Genomic DNA, 25,000 nt, shown 5'->3' with positions numbered 1-25,000 from the left:
GTAGATTTGACCACTTCGAATTTCAAGTAACACGAACTGTGAAAACGTGTGCATAACCATCCCCCAATATTTGCACATCATAAATCATGAATACTATGTTTTGATACTTTTGAAACTAATATAAATCCTACCACCATACAAAATCGTTATTACGCATTTATTTTATGACAGCAACTAATAATATATATTATCGCTTCAATAACTTAATAATTTGCATATTGTAATTTACATGTGGATATTAAAATGTTACCAGTACCACTTGCAACAACACTAAATCGAACCATAATGTGCACACAGCCTACGGTCCTTTCCCCACCATGAGCCCAGTGAGACAATTTAATGGTAATTTTTTATCCAAATGGTAGAATAAATGACCATTAAATGAATATACCTAAAATGGAGAGCCGAAAGAGTTAAGAGGTTGAGTTGCAGCTGACAGTCAGCTGATAGCCTTTGACAGTTGAGAAAAGTTTTGTTTCTGTACTAATATGTTAATTAGCCCATAGATTGTGCGAGCCCATTGGCTCTTCGTCCGAGTCAATTTCCCATTTCCAATCTGACGTCAGGGCTACTATAAAACTCTGCAATGCTTTTAAACTCATCTGCTGTGTGATCCTTCTAAAAAATCGCCTACAAGTGAGAGGCAACATTTACCCCTCTCCTTCGACATTTCACCCTCTCCGCTTTACGCAATGTAGGCCTATCCATGAAGAAACTGTAAAGTGTTAAATGTTAAAAATACCAATTCGCCGAATTTCTCATGCTGAAAGAGGACTCCGCAACTCGCGAGCGCGGCTCTGGTGCGTCTGTGCAGTAGACTCTGAAAAGAAAACTATTAATTTACAGTTGGGAGCACGTCGCTGCAAAAAGGACATTGAAAACCTATTTTTTCACTTTAAGACAAATACGTTTAAAAAGCAAACTGGCTCACGTTCTTCCAAACCAACCCAGTTTGACAGCTGCTCTTCACCCCCTTTGGAGGACTGTCGGCAGCAAGAGGATGGCATCAGAACTGGCAATGAGCAACTCCGACCTGCCCACCAGTCCCCTGGCCATGGAATATGTTAATGACTTCGATCTGATGAAGTTTGAAGTGAAAAAGGAGCCGGTGGAGCCCGATCGCAACATCAGCCAGTGCAGCCGCCTTATTGCCGGGGGATCCTTGTCTTCCACACCGATGAGCACGCCTTGCAGCTCGGTGCCCCCTTCTCCAAGCTTCTCGTCACCCAGTCCGGGGTCGGGGAGCGAACAGAAGGCACACTTGGAGGATTTCTACTGGATGTCCGGTTATCAACCGCAGTTGAATCCGGAGGCGCTGGGCTTCAGCCCCGAAGACGCAGTTGAGGCGCTGATCAACAGCAGTCACCAGCTCCAGTCCTTCGATGGCTATGCTAGAGGGCAGCAGTTTGCCGGCGGAGCCGGAGGAGGAGGCACCATGGGCGGAGAAGAGATGGGCTCTGCCGCGGCGGTGGTGTCCGCAGTTATCGCCGCCGCAGCAGCCCAGAACGGGGGTCCCCACCACCACCATCACCACCACAACGGCGGCCACCATCACCAATCACCTGGTGTCTCGTCCAACGGCAGCTCCGGAGGAAACCACCCACACATGGGACATTTGGACGACCGGTTTTCGGACGACCAGCTGGTGGGCATGTCGGTGCGGGAGCTCAACCGGCAGCTACGGGGAGTCAGCAAGGAAGAGGTGATCCGGCTGAAACAGAAGAGGAGGACCCTAAAGAACAGAGGCTATGCGCAGTCCTGCCGCTACAAGCGGGTGCAGCAGCGGCACGTCCTGGAGGGCGAGAAGACGCAGCTCGTCCAGCAAGTCGACCACCTCAAGGCGGAGATCTCCAGGCTGGCCCGGGAGAGGGACGCATACAAAGAAAAATATGAGAAGCTCATCAGCAACGGCTTCAGAGAAAATGGATCCAGCAGTGACAACAACCCTTCCTCCCCGGAGTTTTTCATGTGAGTGTCGACATTATCATGAAAACTGAGTTTGTCAGTTCCCTCATTAAAAAGTTTTCATTGTGATTTTTTTTGTAATGGGGCTTACTAGACAAAGAAAACAAATTAACAAACTTTTTTTCGGTTTTAGTTTTTTTGACAACAGGGGTTTGTTTGCTCAAGTCTGAGTTTTGGGGATTGCAATAGAAAGATGGAACTTTGTCATAATTGTCCTTCATTTTGGAGTAGAAACTGAAACCTGCCATCATCTTTTTTTGCTACCATACTTATTATTTGATGCATATTTTTGTCAAGCTCTTTTTCAACGTTGTTCATTTGACTTGCAGTGTTTTAAATATGAACTATCATCTATTATTTTTCGAAGTTGTTTTAACTTTACAATGTTGCTATATACTATGTGTGCATGCAAGCACTAAGTATACGCCTTGGAAGTCCATCGACTTGCCTTTTTCACCTTTCGACTTTGAAATCCGTGTACAAATACAATACCGGTCAAAAACTACATCCATCTACAGTAAGAAGACGTGTTTGGCCTTTTTCCCTTTCTGTTTTTGTTCTGCCAAACTCCGAGGACTGCGAGCCTACCATTTTACCCCACCTCATCTCATGCGTTATGCTTGCTATTTTGTGTTAAGCAACAAACAGACTATTACTCATAATGAACAATATCCATTATTTTAAAAGAGATATGTTATTGAACTGGCCTGCATGCTGGACATGTACGGCTTTCCTTTTCCTTTTGTGCTTGAAAATGTACTTTTATCGGATGACTCCAGCATGGCATTCATACTTGTTTTATGACCTGATCACTTTTTTGGGACAGCAACAAAAAAGTGACGACTCTTATACCACCCCCCTTTCCGTGTAAGTGCATTTCAACTGTGTTGAATGATACGACTAAGCGCCCATTTCTAACCAGTGAACAACAACTATACAGTTGTTCCGCGGGGATCCATGTATCCAGGGAGCAAAAAGGACCTCAACTATTCTAAAAATGAATTATCTATCCCTATATGGGACTAAACGGTATGTTGCTTAAAAGCAGTTTGTTTATTTTTAAAAGAAATACCCCATCCCTGTGCATTTAACAACTCTGGAAGACTATGGATTAGAATTGAAGTATATGTAGACCTACAGTAGTTGTTACACTCTGTAAGTCTAAAAGAAAACATGGATGTGCTACAAGTTGACATTTAAAGAAGAATGTGATGTAGACAATTAGGATCATTTAGATGTAGGTTTCATAAAGTCCTGTGCACTAAATTGTTTTCCTGTCATTGGGTAGGAGAGGTTGGGGCGGCTTCATTTTATACAATTTAACAGTATTGTTTCCATGCATAAGCAGTGCTTTTTGCAGCATGTTCTTCCAGTTTAAGCAGTAGTTTGACAGCTGTAGTAGTGTTTGTCTTCACCTACCACTCACTGTATTTTAAACCAAAGTATTAAATGAGTAGAAACTTCAGCCCTAAGTCAGCGTGAACCCTGCATTTTGATCATGTATTTTGGACTGAATTGCACTAAAATGTAGTCTGCAATATATCACAGAATGGGAACTCTATGAAGCTAATTCAAAAACGCAGACAGATACATTTTGGCTTTGCTGGATAACTTAATTTTAATAGTTTGTTGTCAACCAGTACCAGATTATTTTTGGCTCAGACAAACTCATTATTTACAAGGCAATAATATTATTATAATCTATAATGTCTGGACATTGTTAAATAGACAGGGATTGACACCCTGCTTGTACAAAATGGGGGGATACCATTCATCAATAAATCTTTAAGACATGTGTTAATTAAACTTTCCTCTTATATATTTTGCTGTGCAAAATTATTTCCCTCACTAACCATATTATGTGATGTTCATATGTGCTCTTTTTTGTTCATTTCTTACAATTAAATGAAATGCAATAAATGTATGTAATCGGCCTTTCATTAAGCTTCTCCGTTTTCTCTTGACATAGACCTGCAGAGATAATGATGGAATGTGGATTTCACAAACAAAACCAGAGTAGTTCATGTTAATAGGAATAGACACGAGGAGTTACATTTGGGGGATTGACTTGATTTACGCTACATGTGAATTGGTATCCATCCGTTTTCGTCAAATTTTCCTGAAGTTGTTCTAGTCTGTGGGATTTGGCATGACACATGCCAGATAATCACATCAGTAATAATTTGGTTGTCTAGGTTGCAACCCTGTCTAATATGAGCCTCATTCAAAACCTCAAACAACATCTTAAATGTGGAACACAATTTAACTTTGAAAATACATAGACGTTGTACTTTTGTTAGAGATAAAAATCCATTTGGAAGTGATGCACCTTGACATTTCTGTGAACATCTTTACAGGTCAGTAGTAATAGTATTACTACAAAGTTATTCATGTTTAATTTAAAAAGAAAGGTGTAAGATAGACAGTCTCGTTACTAATTACACTTTGTTTCACTGTTCAATATTTATTTGAACTAAATACCATTTCATGTAAAAATATATATATATATATCCCTCAAATTGAATTAACAAAATGAAAGGTATATTTGAGGTAAGAGTCAATGTTATCTGCCATGGATCAAGCCTCCTGGGTATGTATTTACATTCCATAATTCTTTTCAATATCAATCTATCATTCATGTCATAGGATGTAAAGCTTAGTACAATGTCAGTAGCATACATACGTGTAGTACAATGCCAGTAGCATACATACATACGTGTGTGCATTGTACATTATGATTACACGTTTTATTAAAACTGAAGTGATGCATTTCATCCTCGATTTGAATGATTCATAACAAGGTGAGCTTACTTTTTGTTGTGATTTCATGCAAAACTAACATTTTTGGACATTTATGATTTTGGGAACATCTGGACTTGTTGTAGTTCCACATGTTAGTGGGGCAATGGAAATATGTCCGTGTGTGTGTGTGTGTGTGTGTGTGTGTGTGTGTGTGTGTGTGTGTGTGTGTGCACATGTCTATATTTATATGCCAAATTCGTGCCTGTATGTGTGTGTGACTATTTTTGTGAGACTATACTTGTATGTTCCTGTGTTTCTATAGCTATCTATGTGTGTGTGTGTGTGTGTGCGTGTGTATGTGTGTATGTGTCTATTCTGCAACAGCCCAATCCCTATCTACCCTTTTTCACCGTTCTCTCCTCCCTGCCCTCCTCCCCCTTGCATTTGGCCTAGAACAGAGAACAGACCATGCTCCGAAAGACAGGGGTACACCCAGCAGGCGAAGAGGGCTCTGTCGTGCATGTGATGAGCCAGCGCGATGCATAATGAGTCAACGGGGTAGGCGTGGGCAGATGAGGCACAGTAGCGCTTCTCCCAACCCGCTGTTGGTTTGGCGTTTACCTTATGACCTTTGAGACCTCTTCTGAGGATGGATCTTAATCTTAGTGTCCCCGAGGGGACAGTAACTGAAGACCCCTCTCAATGTGTTTGTCATGTCAAACTGTCCAAGAGACTTGTGTAGGACAATGAAGGAGGGCGTTTTGTTTTAGTGTTCTACAACAATTGGTTAATAAGGGCAGAAATGTGACAGTGTGAATAAGACAGCATATCAGGGATTCAATTCAATCTCACTCTTTCTTTCCTTTTCGTTTTTAGCAGCACACCAATGCAGCAATGTGCACATTATTAGAGGTGAATGGAAGGTTTTGTGTGTGTCTATGTGCGAGTGTGTGCATGCATGCATACTCTGAACATGGATGAGCGGGGGTGAGGTCATCTTATCATAACATTTAAATCACCTTTATAGTGGTTGGTGTCTCTTTTCTCTTGATAAGGGAAGTTCGAAATGTACTGGGGTGGGAGGTTGGTGTTGTGTAACTTTTTGTTTTACTTTGGGGAGGGTTGTGTGATTATTTTTTTTGTTGGGCACAGGAGGGCAGTGCATTTTTCTGTGGTTTACATTCCCCATGTTGCAGGTTTTCCGACATCATTTCTTCCATATAGCCACATGTCCTCATCTTCTTGCATGCACCCCCACTATAAAGGTGTTTTGGTACTTCCCTTATGCACTACGCTTTTCTGCACGCTTACTATACAGTCAACGCTATCCTGCCTGCTATCCATAGTGACAGTAGTGGTAGGTGGATCGTTTGTCCAGATCTGCAATAGGTTAACTAGCAATCATACCACACATCAAGTCATTGATATCTGCACCAATTTTCGACAGAAATCCACAAGAACAAAGAGGAATAGCTGATAGTCAGCGGAGAGGTCAGGTGCATCATTGTGCATGAAAGAACAGTAAGGACATGAGACACCCAGTAAAAACATATCCCCTATTTATCTTGTTTAGGCCATACAGATTTAATTGACTATATAACAGACAGCCCCTCCACATTTCTCAGAATAGTCATTTAAAAAAATTGTGATTCAATTAATTCATATTAAACTATTCTTTATAAATGATTATTTTTACAAATTGAATGATGTGCTTCGCCATTGTAGTAGTAGTAGAAGGAGTTGTGGTTTGGTTCAATTGCGGTGAATCAAATCATGTGAATCAATATAATTTGTGAATCGCAAACAATAAAAGAAGAACATTTAACTGTATCCTTCCTTTCTAGTTGTGTTGCTCCAAAAACATTATGTAGATCATTTAAGTTGATTGTATATTGAATTATCGGGCATTGCAACTCAATAGATGCTATTAGTCAGCCCGAAGTTAACACTTCTTAAAATAAGAGATACTGATTTTACAGAACATTAGGAACACCTGCTCTTTTCGTGACGTAGACTGACCAGGTGAACTGGGGTGAAAGCTATGATCCCTTATTGATGTCATCTGTTAAATTCACTTGAATCAGTGTAGATGAAAGGGGGAAGACGGTTTAAAGAAGGATTTTAAAACCTTGAGACAATTGAGACATGGATTGTGTATGTGTGCAATTCAGAGGGTGAATGGGCAAGACAAAATATTTAAGTGCCTTTGAACAGAGAATGTTAGTAGGTGCACCGGTTTGACTGTGTCAAGAACTGTAACACTGCTGGGTTTTTCACGCTCAACAGTTTCCCTGGTTCCTGTGACTGTCAATCCAAAACCATTATACTGTCAGAATCCTCAGTATATAAGCTGTGATGAGAGTGGCAGGTAGCCTCGCAGTTAAGAGTGTTGGGCCAGTAACCGAACGGTTGCTGGTTTGAATCTCGAGCTGACTAATTGCTCAGAATAAGAGTGACTGCCACTATTCCTACCAAGTGAGTTGGCACGATGCATAGGGTGTTCACACCAGTGACCTGGTTTCACATCCTTGTCCTGCCGTTTGGTACACTGGTCTCAGAAGTGGGAGGGTGGCCAACTGCTCGGACGTGCAAGGGGACTGAGTAGTCGAAGCACAGGGAGGTGCCTTCAAGTACAGAGGGGGCAGTGTAGAAAACCTTGGTATAACTAGGCAAGTCAGTTAATTAAGAACAATTTCTATTTTCAGTGACAGCCTAGGAACAGTGGGTTAACTGCCTTGTTCAGGGGCAGAACAACAGATTTTTAACATGTCAGCTCGGAGATTTGATCTTGCAACCTTTCGGTTACTAGTCCAACGCTCCAACCACTAGGCTACCTGCCACCACATTACAATTACCAGCATGTGGGTTAACCGTATTGGCACGATGCATAGGGTGTTTGTCTTTCACGTCAGTGACCCGAGTTGTATTCCCTTCCCCACCGTTCGCTACAATACTAAAAGGCTGAAATCACTTGGTGAGGTCCCTAGGTGTTGTACAAAGGTTGTTTGGTATTATTTCAAGGGGTACAACTTTAATTAGATTTTTTTTATTCAGATTTTCTTTTTAATCACTGCCTTGCCTCACTTTATAAATAAATAGATCTGTAATACAGTTAATTACATGTGTATGGCCTTAGGGACAATACAATTATCCTACCTAGACCAGCTTACAACACCACAATGCAATTCATATTTGCATTATTGTTTTCAAGTGAGTACAATTCTATGCTAGGCTGTAAACTGCAATGAAAGTGTGATTTCAATAACAGCGCAAAAGCCCTGTGATTTGAACGTTTCATTCCATTTGGATCAGTTGTGTGTCTCGACAGATGATAAGGTCTAGAAAGGTCTGGCTGGATTGTTACATCTGATACCGCTGTCTGTTGCCGATCATCATTCTCCCAGGTCGTTCTATATAGTGTAATGACAACAAAGCCTATTTTCCGATTCAAGCGGCTATTCCTTGACCTACAACCTAACGTGTCAATGTAGCATAAATATTTGTTATTTCACTTTTAAAATGTATTACCTTTTATGGGTGGCATAACCAGTCACAATGTTTGAATCTGATTAGGCTACTTCAAAAGTCTCCTGTGTCACCTGCGCACGTTCATCCACCCCACTCTAATATAATACCAGCCTCCAAGCCATGATGAAACGCTCAAAGTCAGTACTAGGTATGTAATTATGAATTGCTCATGGGTTGTGTGTGGTGCATTGGCACAGAAACTTGATAGTGAAAAATCGTTGCATGTATTTAAAATAATTATAAATATAGCATCAAAATGTTGAAAATATTATTTCCCCCTAGCTGATCATTGTCTGCAGCCGGCTCTGATCGTAGTGTAATGAAACAGGCAAGGAGAGTGAGCTCATCTGTGTTGGTCAGAGAAACCTCAACCTTCTGGCCTGTTGCCCTGCGTGGCATTGACTGTGCCACAGTACCATGCTGAAGTGGGCAAGTCGATATCCACATTTATCAACACAGGATTGCTCCAGCTATTCTTATTTGTGGTGGTAATCATTGTTTTAGAGAGAATTGTATGAGGGGGGGTGTAAGGGGAGGGTTATGTGAAAATATTGTTAATGTTGGGGAGGGGGGGGGTGCATATTTTTTTTACACCTCCAGTTTAAATTCATGATCATCTCACATTGATGAAACAATTAGCATTGTGTCTCCTCATAGTAGTATCTGTTAAAATGCAGTATGATCACTGTTAAACATATACAAATGAGTTAAGTGAAATTAAAATAACAGAATCATTGCATTTCTTCATTGATAGAAAAACGGAAGCATCCACACTAACATAGCCGCCTGATCTCGCGAGCTTACATGCATGTTCATGAGATCAGGCGGCGTGCGAGGCTACCCCTAACAAGCTTCTTCATTAATTCACCCAGATAACCTCCAATGTGCAAGTGATGATGTGTTGCCCTATTACACAGACGAAGAGCCTCTTTAATTCCTTCACTCCGATGGTTATACGTGAGGAGGAGGAGGGTGTGTGCTGCTTCTGCTGTGGTGGCTGTTGTGCCCAGAGCGAGGGCCGAGAGGGGGGCGATGGAGGGGTAGAGAGAGGGGGGGACTGAGACAATAGTTGGAGCCGGGGCTGAATTAAATGATTTTGCTGATGATTAATAGCGGAGCGGGCCAGCGGCTCCTGCGATGTAGAGATGATAAATTGTGAGTGCGGCTCTCTGCAGCTGTGCCAGGCCTGTGTCTTAGCATGCACACACCACGCAATTTACAGCCAAGCCCCTCTCCTGCTTACTTAGGACAAACTACTCAATTTATCTAATTACATACGTGTTTGATCCCCGGCCATGGAGATGCCATGCATTGATATATTTTATATTAGCCACAAAAAACTAATAATTATTTGCATCATTTTGGGAGGATATTCATTGGCTTTTTGCATCTGTTATTCTGTTTACTGTATTTGAACATTGCCTTCGCCTTCTTAATATGTGGTTCTTTATCTTGGCAGAGTGTTGACTTGTGTATAAGGAGCCTAATTCCTATCAATTTGGGGGAGTGTTTGGAGCTGTATGTTGAGACCCTCGCTCCCTCTCTCTCTCTCTCCCTCGCTCCCTCTCTCTCTCTCCCTCTCTCCCTCTCTCTCTCTCTCCCTCGCTCCCTCTCTCTCTCTCTCTCTCTCTCTCCCTCGCTCCCTCTCTCTCTCTCTCTCCCTCGCTCCATCTCTCTCTCTCTCTCCCTCGCTCCCTCTCTCTCTCTCTCCCTCGCTCCCTCTCTCTCTCTCTCTCTCTCTCTCTCTCTCTCTCTCTCTCTCTCTCTCTCTCTCTCTCTCTCTCTCTCCCTCGCTCCCTCTCTCTCTCTCTCTCCCTCGCTCCCTCTCTCTCTCTCTCCCTCGCTCCCTCTCTCTCTCTCTCTCTCCCTCGCTCCCTCTCTCTCTCTCTCTCTCTCTCTCCCTCTCTCCCTCGCTCTCTCTCTCCCTCGCTCCCTCTCTCTCTCTCTCCCTCGCTTCCTCTCTCTCTCTCTCTCTCTCTCTCCCTCGCTCCCTCTCTCTCTCTCTCCCTCGCTCCCTCTCTCTCTCTCTCTCTCTCTCTCCCTCGCTCCCTCTCTCTCTCTCTCCCTCGCTCCCTCTCTCTCTCTCTCTCTCCCTCGCTCCCTCTCTCTCTCTCTCCCTCGCTCCCTCTCTCTTTCTCTCCCCCTCTCTCTTTCTCTCCTCGCTCCCCTCTCTCTCTCTCTCTCTCTCTCTCTCTCTCTTTGTGTCTGTGTGAGAGAGAGTGACAGTCTTCACAGTGTCTTCACTGCCAGATATCAATCAGTCCTAGACCCCCCCCCCCCACCCAACACACACACACTTTCTCTCTCTGTAATTGATTGATCTTTTAGAATTGAATCGGATGTAGTGAGGATTAGTCCTCAGCTGTTGTTTTTTGGATCATGTGACGGCCATCATCCATAATTAATGATTTTAATCTTTGTTTTTATATTCTTTGAATTAACCACAATATATAGAAATTTGGCACATTTGATTGAGGAATGACAGATAAGCGATAGCTGCTGTTGCTAATTTTCCCTTGCTACAGTGCATGGTTATCTGAGTGATGGTTCTATCTGCTCTCACTGAGGTGTTCATTCGGAGTGATGCAACGCGTTGATGTTTGTTGCCTACGGAGGTGGGGGGTGGACAAGGCAGGTTGTTTGCTCAGGGAGCAACAAGCCTATTGACGGATCCTAAAATAGGTAGGCAGGGGTCCCGAATCCTCCACGGGCTCACAAAGGGGCCCAGGAGAGGGACTCAGGAGAGGATTTGGGCGTGCGGGTATGTGTGTGCGTTTGTTCGTGAGTGTGTGTGTGTGTGTGTGTGTGTACATTTGTCCATGCATGTGTCTCTGTCTGTGTGTCAGGCTGTCTTTCAGAGGATGTATGGAGGTCAAAAGTGAGAGCGCACAGGGCCATACACAAAGTCATTAGAGTAATCCCTAACCCAGGGGAACACACTCATTTCCTCTTCATAGAGAGACAGCTCCGTGTGTGAGATACACACAGCTAACGCTCTACATTATTACTGACTGAATAATATATACTGCCATCATAGCAGCCACTTAGCTCCAGACTGTATACAGAGAGCTCAACACTCACTGCAGTTTTACCGGTCTCCAAATGTGTGCTTGTGCGTTCCAAAGAGTGTAAGAGAGTTTTGCTTCAGCTTGTCCGGTTAAGTCACGTATGTGTGTATGAGTAAGCACAGTATGTGTGTGTGTGTCATTATTGGTGTGTTCATTAGAGAATCAGGGACTGGTGACAAATCTCTCCTCTGTCACAATATTCCCCCTCTGTGTAAGCGTTCTCGTCCTCCTCTTCTGAGAAGGAGTAGCGAGAAGGATCGGAGGACCAATGCGCAGCGTGGTAAGGGTCCATAATGTTTTTTAATAAAGACAATAGAACACTGGAACAAAACAACAAACGATGACGTGAATATACAAAACAGAAAACAGAAAACAAACACTCACAACCCAAAAGTGAAACCCAGGCTACCTAAGTATGATTCTCAATCAGGGACAACAATTGACAGCTGTCTCTGATTGAGAACCATACTAGGCCGAACTCAAAAACCAACATAGAAAAACAAACATAGACTGCCCACCCAACTCACGCCCTGACCATACTAAAACAAAGATATAATAACAGAACTAAGGTCAGAACGTGACACTCTAGGTTTATTTAAATGTAGAACACCACACTGTCCTTAACTTGCTTTGGCTCTATGTGTTAGACAGGAGAGGGGTTAGGGCTGAGACATGCTCCTAGTTTGTCCTTTTTACCAAGATACATTAGTGTGTGTGTCTGTGTCTGTAATTATGAGAGAGATAGATCTTGTGTGTGTGTGTGATTATGAGAGAGATAAATCTTGTAGTGTGGGTTTGTGTTGGTCTGCGCAGGTGTTGTGACTTTTCACCTCTGAACATCTTAGTTTATCTATGCGTCTGTGTGTGTGTGAAGGTGCAGAGACAGGGTGCAAACACACACATACACACACAAGGACAGAAGGTAGAGTGAGGAGGGCAGACAGGAAACGTGGGGTTGGCGTGCTAACCTGGATTCTCTCTGGGCCAAACAGAGTCCAATGAATAATAGAACACACAGCTTTTGTTTATGCTTTATTTAGACAGCTTAAGACGACCTACCTTCGAACAGGTAAAGGCCATCAACTCTATCCTTGACAAGAACAACCCAGGAGGGTAGACCTAATTGTTTGAAACAGACTCTCCAAATCAGACTTTTTATTCAATAACCATGACACAGTAAAAATTTGCTTTACGAGCATTATTCATGTTAAATCAAATAAAACAATATACTGTATTGGAAAATATTTATTTGATCTTTTCACAGACTGAATGGTGAGGCCTATCCCCTCCCTGCTAACCTTCTTATAGGACCTGCCCAGGTCGGTAGAGGACACTGGGAGAAAACAGGAAACAGCAACATTACTCACCTCCTATCCTCTCTGAGAAGAAAAGCTTTCTCCCTCCTTCAGGGGGAAACGTGCATCAGGGATCAATTAAGATGCGCGTATTTTACTGGGAAATATTCCTCTCATTTTATCCTCTTTGGGGCAGCAGAAAGTCGAAACATTGTGCTTCAAATAGATATTTTAGAGGGAATAGGCATGTGACTCATTAGAGAGTTGTCCTTGAGAGTGGCTGGCTGCAGGTTATGTTGATAATGAAGTGTAGCCGTACTCTGAGGGGTCATTTTATATGTCTGCAAATGGAGCTAAAGCAAAGGGACTGGGACTTAAATGAATCCAACACCAGCCCCCTGAGGTCCAGTGGCACAGAGGATGGCAGGACAGAGACAGAAAGAGAGGAGGGGGGGGGGGGGGGGCAGCGGACTTCTACTTTAAAATACGTTCTCTTTTTTCCCCCCGATTGACATCTGCTTTTCATTCTAGAAAAAATCTCACTCAGAAAAAAAATCTTTAACAACATTTCTTATTATTTTTAAATCAAAATAACTCTGATGATATGAATGTGCTAGGCTACTCCGGTTGAAGTAATTCTCCCAAACGTCTGAATAATCTATACATTTTTTTGGAAGCACTTCAAGCCAAAGTAGCCTAGCACCTCCCTTTTCTCATGAGTTATTGCAATTCATTTTGGAGGCTGAATGTATGCATCTGTGTATATGCTCCTGTGTGAGTCAGAAGCATAAACCAATTATTGCCAAATAAACACCAATATGAATTTAGGAAGTTATAATATTAACTCTTACCACCTGGTTCTAGAAGGTTCCAGGGAATCATATTAACTCAATAAATAGCACTTCTAAATAGAAGGTCCTTGAATGTACCCATCTGCTTCTTCAGAGAAGTTAGTGGCTAGTTTGGGCTGCGTTCAGGCATAACGTATCTGCATCTCTCTGATAAACGTGTACACGTGCAGTGATTTAGACGTGCTGACTTAATGTCCTGCTGTGCTCTCTACATCAGCAGACTGCGTCACCTCTGTTTTCCTGGAGTTTGTCAGAGCTCAGTAAAATTGAATTATGTGGCATTTATTTGAAAACCCAATCATTTCAGATTTTCTCCACTGCAGTGTGAAGATGAAGTATTTCTTAGACTGTCATTTTTCCACCACTTCTATGGGTGTGGGTACAGTTATTTTATAGCAAATCTTACCACTGCTTATTCAGCTGTTTCAATTATAGATGGTTTGTATAAAAGCATAACCATTTAAATAAATATGAATAATGATTTTTACAGAATAAATAAATAAATATTTTTTCCATCCTCTACGATGCAGAGTGATACCACTCAGACTTTTCACACTAACTCTACTGATTTGATATGCACATACACACACACATGCACACACACACACCACACGCTGCATGTCAAACGGACATTGATCTCTTAACCAAGCAAGGTGACCTCCACTCCTCCCAGAGCTTCCATCTCTCTTTCTCTCCTCTCTATTTCATCCCCATCTCATTCCTACAATGTCTGTCTGTCTGTCTGTCTGTCTGTCTGTCTGTCTGCCTGTCTGTCTGGGCCCAGCCAATGAGGGTTTAGAGTGGTGCTAGGCCAAGACCCTGCCAGTGAGGGCTCAGAGTGATGCTAGGTCCAGACCCAGCCAGTGAGGGCTCAGAGTGATGCTAGGTCCAGACCCAGCCAGTGAGGGCTCAGAGTGATGCTAGGTCCAGACCCAGCCAGTGAAGGCTCAGAGTGATGCTAGGTCCAGACCCAGCCAGTGAGGGCTCAGAGTGATGCTAGGTCCAGACCCAGCCAGTGAGGGCTAAGAGTGATGCTAGGTCCAGACCCTGCCAGTGAGGGCTCAGAGTGATGCTAGGTCCAGACCCAGCCAGTGAAGGCTCAGAGTGATGCTAGGTCCAGACCCAGCCAGTGAGGGCTCAGAGTGATGCTAGGTCCAGACCCAGCCAGTGAGGGCTCAGAGTGATGCTAGGTCCAGACCCTGCCAGTGAGGGCTCAGAGTGATGCTAGGTCCAGACCCTGCCAGTGAGGGCTCAGAGTGATGCTGGGTCCAGACCCAGCCAGTGAGGGCTCAGAGTGATGCTAGGTCCAGACCCAGCCAGTGAGGGCTCAGAGTGATGCTGGGTCCAGACCCAGCCAGTGAGGGCTCAGAGTGATACTAGGTCCTGACCCTGCCAGTGAGGGCTCAAAGTGATGCTGGGTCCAGACCCAGCCGGTGAAGGCTCAGAGTGATGCTAGGTCCAGACCCAGCCAGTGAAGGCTCAGAGTGATAGTAGGTCCAGACCCAGCCAGTGAGGGCTCAGAGTGATGCTAGGTCCAGATCCAGCCAGTGAGGGCTCAGAGTGATGCTAGGTCCAGACCCTGCCAGTGAGGGCTCAGAGTGATGCTAGGTCCAGACCCTGCCAGTGAGGGCTCAGAGTGATGCTGGGTCCAGACCCAGCCAGTGAGGGCTCAGAGTGATGCTAGGTCCAGACCCAGCCAGTGAGGGCTCAGAGTGATGCTAGGTCCAGACCCTGCCAGTGAGGGCTCAGAGTGATGCTGGGTCCAGACCCAGCCAGTGAGGGCTCAGAGTGATACTAGGTCCTGACCCTGCCAGTGAGGGCTCAAAGTGATGCTGGGTCCAGACCCAGCCAGTGAGGGCTCAGAGTGATACTAGGTCCTGACCCTGCCAGTGAGGGCTCAAAGTGATGCTGGGTCCAGACCCAGCCGGTGAGGGCTCAGAGTGATGCTAGGTCCAGACCCAGTCGGTGAGGGCTCAGAGTGATGCTAGGTCAAGACCCAACCAGTGAGGGCTCAGAGTGATGCTAGGTCCAGACCCAGTCGGTGAGGGCTCAGAGTGATGCTAGGTCCAGACCCAACCAGTGAGGTTTCAGAGTGATGCTAGGTCCAGACCCAGTCGGTGAGGGCTCAGAGTGATGCTAGGTGCAGACCCAGCCAGTGAGGACTCAGAGTGATGCTTGGTCCAGACCCAGTCGGTGAGGGCTCAGAGTGATGCTAGGTCCAGACCCAGCCAGTGAGGTCTCAGAGTGATGCTAGGTCCAGACCCAGTCGGTGAGTGATGCTAGTTCCATACCCAGCCAGTGAGGGCTCAGAGTGATGCTAGGTGCAGACCCAGCCAGTGAGGGCTCAGAGTGATGCTTGGTCCAGACCCAGCCAGTGAGGTCTCAGAGTGATGCTAGGTCCAGACCCAGTCGGTGAGGGCTCAGAGTGATGCTAGGTCCAGACCCAACCAGTGAGGGCTCAGAGTGATGCTAGGTCCAGACCCAGTCAGTGAGGGCTCAGAGTGATGCTAGGTCCAGACCCAACCAGTGTGGTCTCAGAGTGAGGCTAGGTCCAGACCCAGTCAGTGAGGGCTCAGAGTGATGCTAGGTCCAGACCCAGCCAGTGAGGGCTAAGAGTGATAGTAGGTCCAGACCCAGCCAGTGAGGGCTCAGAGTGATGCTAGGTCCAGACCCAGCCAGTGAGGGCTCAGAGTGATGCTAGGTCCAGACCCTGCCAGTGAGGGCTCAGAGTGATACTAGGTCCAGACCCTGCCAGTGAGGGCTCAGAGTGATGCTGGGTCCAGACCCAGCCAGTGAGGGCTCAGAGTGATGCTAGGTCCAGACCCAGCCAGTGAGGGCTCAGAGTGATGCTAGGTCCAGACCCTGCCAGTGAAGGCTCAGAGTGATGCTGGGTCCAGACCCAGCCAGTGAGGGCTCAGAGTGATACTATGTCCTGACCCTGCCAGTGAGGGCTCAAAGTGATGCTGGGTCCAGACCCAGCCGGTGAGGGCTCAGAGTAATGCTAGGTCCAGACCCAGTCGGCGAGGGCTCAGAGTGATGCTAGGTCAAGACCCAACCAGTGAGGGCTCAGAGTGATGCTAGGTCCAGACCCAGTCGGTGAGGGCTCAGAGTGATGCTAGGTCCAGACCCAACCAGTGAGGTTTCAGAGTGATGCTAGGTCCAGACCCAGTCGGTGAGGGCTCAGAGTGATGCTAGGTGCAGACCCAGCCAGTGAGGACTCAGAGTGATGCTTGGTCCAGACCCAGTCGGTGAGGGCTCAGAGTGATGCTAGGTCCAGACCCAGCCAGTGAGGTCTCAGAGTGATGCTAGGTCCAGACCCAGTCGGTGAGTGATGCTAGTTCCATACCCAGCCAGTGAGGGCTCAGAGTGATGCTAGGTGCAGACCCAGCCAGTGAGGGCTCAGAGTGATGCTTGGTCCAGACCCAGCCAGTGAGGTCTCAGAGTGATGCTAGGTCCAGACCCAGTCGGTGAGGGCTCAGAGTGATGCTAGGTCCAGACCCAACCAGTGAGGGCTCAGAGTGATGCTAGGTCCAGACCCAGTCAGTGAGGGCTCAGAGTGATGCTAGGTCCAGACCCAACCAGTGAGGTCTCAGAGTGAGGCTAGGTCCAGACCCAGTCGGTGAGGGCTCAGAGTGATGCTAGGTCCAGACCCAGCCAGTGAGGTCTCAGAGTGATGCTAGGTCCAGACCCAGTCGGTGAGTGATGCTAGTTCCATACCCAGCCAGTGAGGGCTCAGAGTGATGCTAGGTGCAGACCCAGCCAGTAAGGTCTCAGAGTGATGCTAGGTCCAGACCCAGTCGGTGAGGGCTCAGAGTGATGCTAGGTCCAGACCCAGCCAGTGAGGTCTCAGAGTGATGCTAGGTCCAGACCCAGTCGGTGAGGGCTCAGAGTGATGCTAGGTCCAGACTCAGTCGGTGAGGTCTCAGAGTGATGCTAGGTCCAGACCCAGTCGGTGAGGGCTCAGAGTGATGCTAGGTCCAGACTCAGTCGGTGAGGTCTCAGAGTGATGCTAGGTCCAGACCCAGCCAGTGAGGTCTCAGAGTGATGCTAGGTCCAGACTCAGTCGGTGAGGGCTCAGAGTGATGCTAGGTCCAGACCCAGTCGGTGAGGGCTCAGAGTGATGCTAGGCCCAGACTCAGTCGGTGAGGTCTCAGAGTGATGCTAGGTCCAGACCCAGTCGGTGAGGGCTCAGAGTGATGCTAGGTCCAGACTCAGTCGGTGAGGTCTCAGAGTGATGCTAGGTCCAGACTCAGCCAGTGAGGGCTCAGAGTGATGCTAGGTCCAGACCCAGCCGGTGAGGTCTCAGAGTGATGCTAGGTCCAGACACAGCCAGTGAGGTCTCAGAGTGATGCTAGGTGCAGACCCAGTCAGTGAGGTCTCAGAGTGATGCTAGGTCCAGACCCAGCCAGTGAGGTCTCAGAGTGATGCTAGGTCCAGACCCAACCAGTGAGGTCTCAGAGTGATGCTAGGTCCAGACACAGCCAGTGAGGTCTCAGAGTGATGCTAGGTCCAGACCCAGTCAGTGAGGGCTCAGAGTGATGCTAGGTCCAGACACAGCCAGTGAGGTCTCAGAGTGATGCTAGGTGCAGACCCAGTCAGTGAGGTCTCAGAGTGATGCTAGGTCCAGACCCAGCCAGTGAGGGCTGGGCTGTCGACCTCTCCAATGGTACCAGGAGCCAAGTCACCATCATGAGCATGGGGTTGTATACTACTGTATATGTTTGTGCATCTCACTTTCACATTCTCTCTGTGTGTGTGTTTGTGTAGGTGTCTGCATTAGTACACCATATGCTGTTGGGCCTTTAGATACCCAGCTGAGTTGACTGAAAACTCACCAGCTGCGTACGTGAAGATTCCGGCAGAGTTTGTGTGTGTGTGTGTGTGCACGTTGGCATGCATGTATGTGTATATGTTTGCAAATCAATGTGCAGTTAATATGATTTGTGATATTTATATATTCATATTCAGGGTTAATAATGACTCTTTCATTACTGTTGGCTTTGTAATTTGATTTGGTCTTTCACTTCCCTCTCTGTCATAGACATTTCTCTGGGTATTTCTGTCATATCGGATGAATATGTTTAGATGCCTGGAGACTGGATACACAGAGTCTATTGGAGTGCAAATGTTCTTCCCTTTACTCCACATCAAATCTTGTCTACAGTAAGCTACCGTATGGATTGTACTGCGTAGCCGAGGTGAGAACGCAACCTGCTCAATGTGAGTGTGTATTCATGGTGTGTGTTTTGACTGGGTCTTCTACTATCTGCATTTTCAGGTCATCCAGAAAATTCCTCCATCTGTGATCGAGAGCCTCGCCCCTTCCTGCCCTTGGCCTTGATGTCTGAGGTAAAACACATCTCATCTCTACACCTCGCTCTCTTTTTTTAATCAATGTGGTGTTGAAAATTATTATTATTGAACATATAATTATTATTACCATCATTATTAATTTTAAATGTTGACACTTTTACAGTCGCAAAACCAGTGTTTTTAATGAATCAGTTTAATTTACTGAATAGTTTTTCCACTTTCCACTATCAACACATTTGAAACCTAATGCAATTGAACGTGTATTACACTGAACGACCCAGTCTATACTGTATGTTACCCTAACATAATGTGTGGTTCTCTGAAGGGTCCATTACAGCTATGTAATAGTGTTTGTCATTCTTTATTCATGAATCTGACGCCGCCACCATGTTACCTCTACAACATGTCTCTCAATACATTTCTCCATCTCATCACTTTATGATGTTCATGGAGCAGTACTCCACCATGTTCATGTCCCTTCCTCACTCTTAATGTACATCTCGGAAATATATGGGCCATGCTGGAAACATAAACCTGTCTTATGGAGACCAGAGAGAATCCTCTCTGTCTATCTGCCAGAACAACACACTTATCCCAGCTCCTGGGTTCGATGGCACTTTCTATTATATTGAACCTGTAGCAACACCCAGTGTAGGGTTTTTATACAAAAGGGATCCGACTAAAGAACATTTCTACAGTCGTCTGTAATCGATGCACAGAGATGAAGGGAAACTGAGGCCAATGTTTATCACAAAACCAATTGTTTCTGTAATGGCTTCGCTGATTGTGCCGCGCCGAAACCCATCGACTAATCTGTTAGGAGGGACACTCCGTTCAGCATGAGGCTTGAGCTGCTCTGTCTATATGGGTGCCTACTGTGACAGAGAAGACATGCTAGTGTGTGTGTGAGTGAAACAGTGTTTTAAGGAGTGTGTATTGACATTTTTATTTGGTGGTTTGTTCCGTGTTTACATTCAGCTGTACTGATCATATCCCGTTCCATTATAAAAGGAGTCACTAATAGCCCCTAAACCCTCCATACCCCAATATGGTACACTATACATTACAACCCCCCTCATACCCCCAACCATCTCCCCGAAACGTCCATGTTCCCTCTGCAGGCAGCTGCTCCTCATGCCCCCCCAGGCAGCTCCTGTTGGAAATCACTCTCATCCCCCTGATCCCCAGTCTGTGTCCGGGGATCAGTGACTCTACTCAGCCCTCAGTCACTGGGCTTTCCCTGTCAACAGGACCAGTATCAGTACACTGCCTGGTGCTCCCCTAACTGGAACTCTACTCAGACTGAGGGAGTGATGTGTTATGACTGAGTTACAGATGGTTAACACACTGCACAAGCAGAGAAAGACACATACAGTGAGTGGACAAAATTTTAGGTACACCTGTTCTTTACATGATATAGACTGACCAGGTGAATTCAGGTGAAAGCTACGATCCCTTATTGATGTCACCTGTTAAACCCACTTAAATCAGTGTAGATGAAGAAGGGGAGAAGGGGAGAAGACATGAGAAAATTGAGACATGGATTGGGTATATGTGCCATTCAGAAGGTGAATGGGCAAGACAAAATATTTAAGTGTCTTTGAAAAGGGTATGGCCGTAGGTGCAAGGTGCAGCGGTTTGAGTGTCTCAATTTACTGCAACATTGCTGGGTTTTTCATGCTCAACCGTTTCCCGTGTTTATCAAGAATGGTCGAACACCCAAAGGACATCCAGCCAACTTGACACAACTGTGGGAAGCATTGGAGTGAAAATGGGCCAGCATCCCTGTGGAACGCATTTGACACCTTGTGGAGTCCATGCCCCGATGAATTGAGAATGTTCTGACGACAAAAGCGGGTGCAACTCAATATTGGGAAGGTGTTCCTAATGTTTATACACTCAGTAATATGTAAACATAATTTATTTGTGAAAAGTATTCAGAAATATCACTTTTCCAAAATAGCCTGAAATGGGATGGCACATTCTGTGGTCTCTATCTCTATACGCTATACTGCTAGATCGAGACATTCCATTATGGCCTTTAGTGTGTCCAGTGTTATTTCCCTTATTGTCTCTAAGTGGGGCCTGGGATCAGTAGCTGGCCTGTCTCCAGTTCCACTTTACTTCAGCAAAAAGAGAGAGAGTGAGAGAGGACAAAGGCATCAGGGGAGACAAGGACAAATCATCTTTAGATGAAGTGTTTTAAGTGCTCCTCTTCTCCTCCCATGTCACCACCGTGAATCAGGTGACCTCTGCTCACCTGCACAGGATATAAACAACGCCATGTCAGAGAACGGACTGTTGGCGAGGGAAAGTGGAAAACCATGAGGGTGTCCATCTTACTCGCCACCATGTGTCAAAATGTCGTACCGTAACCTGACTACCTGCCAAACCTCTTACAGCTCGGTTTGGCCCAGTCCGGTCGCTGGCCGACAGTCATCTTAGTTTCCGTCTCTCCTCAGACGACGCCGGCTAGGCAGTGTCTTTGTTTTATGCAAATCCATGCATATGAGAAGGGATGGGGGGAGGAGGGGAATGCGATGAGCAGTCTGGCCACGTAGCTCCAGGAGGACAGGCTGAGTGATGGAAACAAAGAGCCAGGGTCTGAGTGTCCTTGCCTGGGGAAAGAGAGTCCTGACTCTGGCTGGAGCGGGCCAGCCACCACCAGCCACCAAAACACAGGTGTCACCATCTGAGCCTCAGACACGACCGAGAGAGTGAAAGAATAGTTAGGACAACAATGTATTATATATATATATATACTGTAAATATACATTTCTTTTTAGGAAAAAAAAAACACTCGCACTTTCATTTGTATATTTTGATTTTATTTGTATTACTAGCTCTGACTTTGCTGACAGCTACTTTATTGAGGAAAAATGTACTTACTATGGCTGTGATATGTGGCTGTCCCTCCTTGATACCTTAAGATGAAGGCATGACCTGTAATTCACTCTGGATAAGAGCGTCTGCTGAATGACTAAACTGTCAAACTGTACAAGTAATAAATACAGGAGGAATCGTGGAATAAGGGCTACTGTGTCTGTGTGAGGAGAGGGGTCATGGCTGAGACGAGTTTGTCCTTTTTACCAACAGATGTTCTAGTGTGTCTGTGTGTGTGTGTGTGTGTGTGTGTTCAGACCTGACTGGGAGGACGGCAGGCAGGCACCTTACCCTAGTGGTGGCCCTGGCAGAGGGGGACTGGAGTTCAACACCCAGCAGGGGGAAAGAGACCCAGAATCTGCTGACAAGGACAAAGTGACAGGTGTGTGTGTGTGTCTTTCCGTGTATGTGTGTGTGCATGCACTCCCATGCTTATGAGTTGAGGGCTGAGGAGGATGAAGAGGCTGGCTTATGTGCCATTGAGTGTGTGTGTGTGTGTGTGTTGTCAGATGTGGGGCAGGGTCTTAACGGACAGGGAGGGCCAACACCCGTGGCTGTGTGACCGTGTGACAGTAGGGTGGCTTGGGTCAGACTCGCTGACTCTGTTTCAGCCACACACAGCACCCCTTTCACAAAGACACCCATCTCACGATCACCACAGAGTGAGTGTGTGTGTGTGTGTGTGTGGATGTTGTCCATGCCTGTTTACATGTGTGTGTGTATGACACAACACCATCCTCTCACCCTCACCACTTCTCTCTAGCTGCTCAGTAGTACTCTCCCCCCCCCCCCCCTCTTCTGTACCAGAGCGGTCACTCTATTTCTAGTTGCCATACAGGATGTTGGCCTCCCTAGACGAGGGAGGGCAGATGAAATCCATCCAGATTGACCTGTCACACGGAAGAGGGGGAAAGTGATGGAGGGAGGTGGGAGAGGGGGAGGAGAGGCAGGGGAAGGTGGAGGAGAGGAGAGGATGAGAGCAGCGCAGGGGTATGAAAACAATCCCTCCAACCCCTTTCGCTACACACGGGTCAACAGTTGAGGGTGATTTATTTGCATCAGGACCGGAGCGACATGTTCCCCCCCCTACCCGACAAACTCTATCCACCCCAACCCCCCACTCTCTCTCTCTCCCTCTCTCTCTCTCTCTCTCTCTCTCTCTCTCTCTCTCTCTCTCTCCCTCCCTCTCTCTCTCTCTCTCTATATCTCTCTCTCACCCTCTTTTATCATCCACCTGCCTCTCAGAAAGGAGTGAGAAACTGGAGAAGTGTGCAGTAGGAGTGAGTCTATATTTAGCCTGGATAACCGAAGACACTGTGGTCTGGCTTTAAGGTTAAAAATATAGATCTCCATGTACAGCCAGCTGGGTACAGTTGACGTCACCCACTGTCAGGCACCATGAATCATGATCACTTTCCCCCTCGGCCAAGCCTGGCCCAGCCTTGGGCTCTGGGTCCTGTTATAGGCTCTGTGGTCCTCTTTAGTCTCTACATCATAGACTGAGAAACGTATCTTAGACACTTGCCTTCAGTCCAGAGTTTTATAATAGGCTCTGGGTATCTCTAGACCTTTATCTCGGTCAGAGAGTGCAGGGCATAGGATTTAAAGACTATAAGACTGTACTCAGTGACATTAGAGACAGAAAATGTTTGACAAAGGGTTAAGAATGTTAACAGTGTGGCACATACACTGAGTGTACAAAAGGAACAATTTCCTAATGTTGAGTTGCAACCCCTTTTGCCCTCAGAACAGACTCAATTTGTTGGGGCATGGACTCTACATGGTGTCGAAAGCGTTCCACAGGGTTGACTTCAATGCTTCCCACAGTTGTGTCAAGTTGGCTGGATGTCCTTTGGGTGGTGGATCATTCTTGATACACACAGGAAACTGTTGAGTATGAAAACTCAACAGTGTTGCAGTTCTTGGCACAATCAAACCAGTGCTCCTGGCACCTTCTACCATAACCTGTTCAAAGGCACTTCCATCTTTTGTCCTGCCCATTCACCCAATGAATGGCACACATACACAATCATGTCTCAAGGCTTAAAAATCCTTCTTTAACCTGTCTCCTCCCCTTCATCTATACTGATTGAAGTGGATTTAATAGATGACACCAATAAGGGAGCACAACTTTCACCTGGATTCACCTGGTCAGTCTATGTCATGGAAAGAGTAGGTGTTCCTAATGTTTTGTATAGTAATTGTACATCTTTCTACTGTAAATAGAGGCAGAGGCAAAGAACAAGGGAGTACTGTTCAGTACCACCAGGGTTTCTGCTTCCCCCTCCTCTAAGCTGGACTGGGCTTGGTTGTGAAGTGGTGCTCGATTTAGCCCAGGGCGTATGGGCATAGCTATGCTTTGCTAATTATTTTCCTGTTGCATAATTCTCAACATGGCACTCCTCTCTTCTTTCCCAAGCCAAAAACAAAGACTCAGCAGTAATATCCTAGTCAGCCCCACATAGGGTGTGAAGGACCTGGGTGGTGTAGTGTAGTGGAGAATGTATGGCAGGGGTGTGGCAGAGCAGGGTAGGGAAGAGGTATGGCAGGGGTGTGGCAGAGCAGGGTAGGGAAGAGGTATGGCAGGGGTGTGGCAGAGCAGGGTAGGGAAGAGGTATGGCAGGGGTGTGGCAGAGCAGGGTAGGGAAGAGGTATGGCAGGGGTGTGGCAGAGCAGGGTAGGGAAGAGGTATGGCAGGGGTGTGGCAGAGCAGGGTAGGGGAGAGGTATGGCAGGGGGTGTGGCAGAGCAGGGTAGGCCCAAATCACCTGGGTGGGAGGAAGGACGCAGGTGGCGGACAGCCACTGTGTCTGCACAATAACACTACCATTTTCTTGTTACTATTGTTTTGTGTATCTAATTACATTTACCCTCAGCTAAAGTAGCACCAATTGCAGATACCGTCACTAGCATATAGAGGACTGAGAGGGGAAGGTGTACTAAACAGATACATTTGTTTGTTTCAGACCAGCATCCTGCCCAGTGGGCTAAACTGTGGAGAGCTACTGGACATCAGAGGTCTCTTGAAAGAGCACTTACTGGCGAAGGCCTTGGAACAGACCACCACTATTAGTGGACACTGCCTGGAAGCCTGTACCTCAGTCTATAGCTATGGCAGTCCACACATTAGCCATTGGCAAGGAAACTCTGTACATGGTTTTAAAAGACGGCCTCATATAAACTCTCTAATATGAGAAGGACTCCTTACTACAGTCTCTCTGTCTGTCTCTGACTGTCTCTGACTGTCTCTGTCGGTCTGTCTGTCCTCTGACTGTCTCTGACTGTCTCTGTCGGTCTGTCTGTCTCTGACTGTCTCTGTCGGTCTGTCGCTCTCTCTCCCTCGCGCTGTATGGGTC

At 46.2% G+C, this 25,000-nt stretch overlaps 1 protein-coding gene across 5 annotated transcripts in view; it reads left to right on the top strand.

The window, feature by feature from the left end:
* Positions 1 to 591: 591 nt before the first annotated feature.
* LOC109882515 (transcription factor Maf) overlaps positions 592 to 25,000 on the top strand; it is a 149,386-nt gene continuing 124,977 nt past the window's right edge. The window contains exons 1-4 of one of the 5 annotated variants that reach the window (XR_004210893.1): positions 592 to 1,968; positions 18,728 to 18,798; positions 21,859 to 22,027; positions 24,611 to 25,000. Coding sequence is in view for 2 of the 5 variants with exons in the window: in XM_031831046.1 (XP_031686906.1) it covers positions 1,001 to 1,968; positions 18,728 to 18,755 (996 nt within the window). In the remaining 3 variants the exon portion in view is untranslated. The remainder of the gene's footprint in view (positions 1,969 to 18,727; positions 18,799 to 21,858; positions 22,028 to 24,610) is intronic. The other 4 variants (XR_004210891.1, XR_004210892.1, XM_031831046.1 and 1 more) reach the window with 4 other exon arrangements.

This window comes from Oncorhynchus kisutch, linkage group LG8 (assembly GCF_002021735.2).
Source record: "Oncorhynchus kisutch isolate 150728-3 linkage group LG8, Okis_V2, whole genome shotgun sequence".
In the NCBI taxonomy this organism is placed as follows: Eukaryota; Metazoa; Chordata; class Actinopteri; order Salmoniformes; family Salmonidae; genus Oncorhynchus; species Oncorhynchus kisutch.
The sequence above is the reverse complement of the archived record's forward strand: the minus strand, read 5'-3'. Positions and strand labels throughout refer to the sequence as shown.